General features: G+C 37.6%; 1 protein-coding gene across 3 annotated transcripts in view; it reads right to left on the bottom strand.

Moving 5' to 3' along the window:
• Positions 1–5,000, bottom strand: part of LOC144967556 (cleavage and polyadenylation specificity factor subunit 2-like) — a 402,879-nt gene that overhangs the window by 42,251 nt on the left and 355,628 nt on the right. For all 3 annotated transcript variants that reach the window (XM_078905006.1, XM_078904988.1, XM_078904996.1), the window contains exon 16: positions 426–568. In XM_078905006.1, the coding sequence (XP_078761132.1) occupies positions 426–568 (143 nt within the window). The remainder of the gene's footprint in view (positions 1–425; positions 569–5,000) is intronic.

The raw sequence follows: 5,000 nt of genomic DNA, 5'->3' as shown, positions 1-5,000 counted from the left end.
ATTTGGTAATATTTATTCTTCTTCTTCCGGTTATAAAACAAATATTGCAAAATGTCTCCGCGTTCCCCACCCCCACACCATTTCTCTTGAATCGTCTCTTCACTCACAAGAAAACTTGGAGATGCCAACGAATACAAAAGAATTCGGAGACTTGTTGGAACGGGAAAAGTCATAAATAATCACGTGATGTAGCTAGTTCAATTCATTTTGGAAGTAGAAAAGGAAGACGATGATGATGATGATGATGAAGAAGAAGAAGAAGAAGAAGAAGAAGGAGGAGGAGGAGGAGGAGGAGGAGGAGGAGGAGGAGGAGGAGGAGGAGGAGGAATAGAAAGAGGAAGAGGAGGAAGAAGAGAAAAGAGAGCAGAAGGAGGAAGAAATATATATTTAGATTATGCCAAGTATCCCTTGAATAATGAACTTACCAACTGTTTAGGTCTGATTTGTGCCAGGTATTTTTTGATGGATTTGCCATCGGATCTTCCCTCAAAGTCGATGAACTGGACACTGGCGTTGATGTCCAGGGTGACGGTGGACGAGATACATTTGGTTGGCACTTCGGCATTGTCTGTGCGATTGAAGACAAAAAACAAAACAAAAACGTTGACAAATGAAGTCCTACAGAGTATGTGTGATAAAGAAAACAACCCAAATATTAACGCTGAGTAAATTGGAAAAGGAACTACGAGTATCAGTTGGATTGTCTCGCGTTTTGTTGAAAATTCCAACCAGAAGTTTTGCATCATCATCATCATCATTGTCGTCGTCATCTTCATCATCTGTATCCTTATCACCATTTTATGTATGAACGAATGGATGGATGAATGGGCGAATGAATAAATTAATAAATGAGATTGGACGCTTTACGACTTTGAAATCGTGCTGTTTGAGTCTGCTCTCAAACCACTGAAAATGTCACAACCAAATTTTTCACTACAAGTCTGTATTCAGAGGCGTGTGATAAGAACCCGTGATATTCAATTTCAATATTTATTGTTAATAACGATTATCTACAAAGACAAACCTTTTTATTTTTTTTTTTTTCCTCTTTTGGTTTACGACGGGTTTTTGGTAGAGAAGATTCACACATTCCGACTACAAACTTGGTGTCGAGCAACACCGATATCAAATTGGAATCAAGTAATACCGATATTTTCATAATTTCTAGTACGTTATCGAGAAAAAAACACTTTTAGATAGTAGTGTTGAGATCAAGATTAAACAAACATTTCAGAAAACCTGTATACTTTTGGCCAGTTTGATGTAACGAACATTTTCATCTCACTTAAAATTTTGACGATACCGGATACTAACCATCTGTCTTTTGTGCTTCTTCTTTTTCTTCTTCGTCTTCTTCTCCTCCTCCTCCTCCTCCTCCTCCTTCTTCTTCTTGTTCTTGTTCTTCTTCTTCTTCTTGTTCTTGTTCTTCTTCTTGTTCTTGTTCTTCTTCTTCATCTTGTTCTTCTTCTTCTTCTTCTTCTTCTTCTTCTTCTTCTTCTTCTTCTTCTTCTTCTTCTTCTTACAAAATGGAGTAATAACGCAACTGATACGCCTCCCTTCAAGTTAACCACTCGTTTGTCCCAGATCAATCCATTCCATAATCAGGAATATCGTACCGAGCATTTGACAAGAGAAGGGAGCACAGGGTTAGGGTGAAGTTTAGTAATAGTGATGGGGGGGGGGGGGGGGGGGGGGGGGGGGGGGGGTTGGAAAAGTGTTTAGAAATCGGGAAGAGGATGGTGGTTGAGTCGAAACGCTGGTACCAAACTTGATTTGATTTTCAATTGGGGTGAAGAGTTGTATGACTTTTCTAGTCTCTATTAATCCTGCTAATGGAGATTCTCTATGTTGGAGAACAGTATTGTAAATAAATAAATAGATTGGAAGGAAAAAATATGATAAAAGATCAAGCAACTGTGAACTTGGTCAGAGAAAAAAATCGAGAGACAACAAGAGAAGCTCATAAATTAAGAGCCTCGCCATTATACCCATTAGGTTAATATTGTTATTTCGGCAATATTATTGTTAACAAGTACTGAATAATATAACGATAAAGGTGTTGACAATTACATGAAGGAAACACTTGTTTGCGGTACTGCTGAATACCGAAATCCACCGAAATCGACCGAAATCCACTCAAGTGGGGAGTGAGCCAGAGACTATGGGAGGTGGGCACCAGTGGGGATTGAACCGGAGACTACGGGAGGTGGGCACTAGTGTGGATTGAACCCAAGACTATGGGAGTTTGGCACAAGTGGAGAGTGAACCAGGCAATATGGGAAGTGGACACCAGTGGGGATTGAACCCGGGACTAGGGGACAAAAGTGGGAGTAAACCAGGGACTGTGGGAGGTGGATACCAGTAGGGAGTGGACACAAGTGGATGGCGAAGATTACAGGATGTGGACATATTATCCCAGGTTCACTCCTCACTGGTGCCCACCTCCAATAGTCTCTGGTTCACTCCCCACTTGAGTGAATTTCGGTAGATTTCGATAGATTTTAGTATTCACAAGAACCCCTAGTTTGCTCTTGAACTTGTTTATGGGGTGGAGTTGGAGGATCGTCTTTTTCAAAATATTCCCGTGAAAATATTTGACGCATGCGTGAGCTGAGATAATTGTTTTTCAAAAATTATTTTTCAAGGGGATGGAATCTCTGAGTCATTCTCTAAAGAGACGAAATTGATCCACAGCTCATGTACTGAATATCGAATTGAGGTTTCTCTGACAGAATATCTAAACGAAATTTCAAAATCAGAATCATTCTCAGAACTCTTAGAAGTCCAAACTTGATACTTGTAATGGCGGCGTGAGCGTGCTACTGCTCTGGTCGCGTTGGCGGTTTGTGGTAGCTGCTGTAATACTACTAATGGCAGAGGCACGAGTTCTCTTAATGAGAATGGACAAGAAATTCTTCTATTTCCTCCAACTTTTCTCCTCTCCATTTTCTTCTTCTTATTATTCCTCCATTCTCCTCCTTCTTATTCTTATTCTTCCACTTCCTCCTTTTTTATTCCTGCTATCACCACTACTATTGTGTCTTTACTACGAGCGCAGTTGCTTTCAAGCAATCACATTGATCGGATTTTTCTTTGCTAAAATGGATCCATGGATCCACGTTTAGCAACTGATTGTCGACATCGCTCTGTTAGGGAAGCCTGTCCGTTTTACCGATTTCCAAATGAGAACCATTTTTGGTGAGAGGAAGTGACGTCACGATTTGGAAACCCTATTTGTACAGCGAAGTACTCGAGCATTGTTCATTGTAGATTCGGTTTTCTCTTTCCTAGGTCATAATAGGGATATCCCTTTTAATAGTAATAATAATAATAATAATAATAATAATAATAATAATAATAATAATAATAATAATAATAATAATAATAATAATAATAATAGTAATAATAGGGAAAAATAGATTTTTAAAAATAACAACAATTGAAAACCGAAATAAATAACATCTTTTCTTATTACTCCGTGGAAATCACAAGCCCGGCGACTTTTGGTTCATTAAAGACAGCTACCATACACCGATATAACGCATTGTTTTGGCCACAAAACTTAAACTTCATAGGATATCGATCGCTTGAAATTGCTTCAAACTTATCAATAAATTCTAAATCGTGAAGCTTCCATTGAACTATTGTTTTTCTTTCGGCTCCTCTTCTTCTTTTCCCCTTTAACAACTTGGCGGTCATTTCAGTCGATCGATAAATAGAGTAAACGTATCCTGCGACAGCTATGGACATGGAGTTTATGTACCAACGTGCTCAAAGACAACAAAAAACAAAAAAAAAAAAAAAACCCCAAAAAACAAACAAAACAAACAAAAAACAAAAAAACAAAAAACAAACCAAACTTGGGGCCAGGATGATGATTAAAACTCACCGGTGTTATGATTTGGTTGTCGCGCTATTCAAAATATCTCTATCGTCACGTTTTCACCACAATTTGCCGAGCTTCTTTGTTGACAACGGTCACGTTCGGATTTCGAAATTAAATGGTAAAAATACAATAAAATCAGTATTTAAATGTGACAATTAAAATCTGTTAACGACACGAAACAGTGGACCGATGTTGTTCTTGTATTATTTTACCTTTTTAATCATTATCTAATTGGATGTTTTGATAATTGAATGACTGATACTCAAACAAAACAAACAAACCCCCCCCCAAAAAAAAAAAAACAAAAAAAAAAAAAAACAAAACAGGCAGAGCTTTGTTACGTTGTTACGTTTCCTAGCCTTGAGCAAGTCACCATGCTCTAGCTCACTTTGCGGCGTTATAGCCGTATTGTATCTGACGCCTGCTTATTCCAGTCTTCCCCTAAGAGTAAATCCGAAATACAATTTGCCCTAGATGATGAATACAGATTTTTCAAAACCTACTCTCCGATACTGACTGCCTATAGATAGTATGCACTTGGTTTAGAAATTCACAACATTGCCATCCGGAAGTATAACGGACCAACACACAAAACTCTGTGTGACCACGAACGTTTATAGACTGATTAATACAGTTTAGTGAGAATTACTCACAAACGCGGATGGCAAAAAAAAAAAAAAAAAAACAATAACAAAGACCTGAGTGACGTCATCTTCGTTCTATCTATAGAGGACCACTGTCGTGATCACTATCGTACTCTTAAAAACAACAACAACAAAAGAAAAACAAAAACAAAAAAAAACCCAACAAAACAAACACACAAAAACACAACTAAATAACAAACAATTTACAAAACTGGCAATATTTTTAAAACTAGATTTTTCATAGTATAATAGAGCACTGTCGTATATACATATTCCAACACCCTTTTTCACGATGGTCAGAGAACTTTTGTTATTATATCGATAGATTAAAAACTTGTTCAAAAGTCTTAAATCAGAGGCTTAAGTTTTTGACAATTCAATGAATTGCCAGGTCATAAAGAAAGGTATTTTGTTTTAACTTATGGACGCCAGGAGTGTCGTTCAATTCCAAGAAGGAAAATAAAATAATG

The sequence above is a fragment of the Berghia stephanieae genome, chromosome 1 (assembly GCF_034508935.2).
Source record: "Berghia stephanieae isolate SIO BIC M18660-M18661 chromosome 1, UCSD_Bste_1.3, whole genome shotgun sequence".
NCBI classification, from domain to species: Eukaryota; Metazoa; Mollusca; class Gastropoda; order Nudibranchia; family Aeolidiidae; genus Berghia; species Berghia stephanieae.
This window is presented reverse-complemented; position numbering and strand designations above follow the sequence as displayed.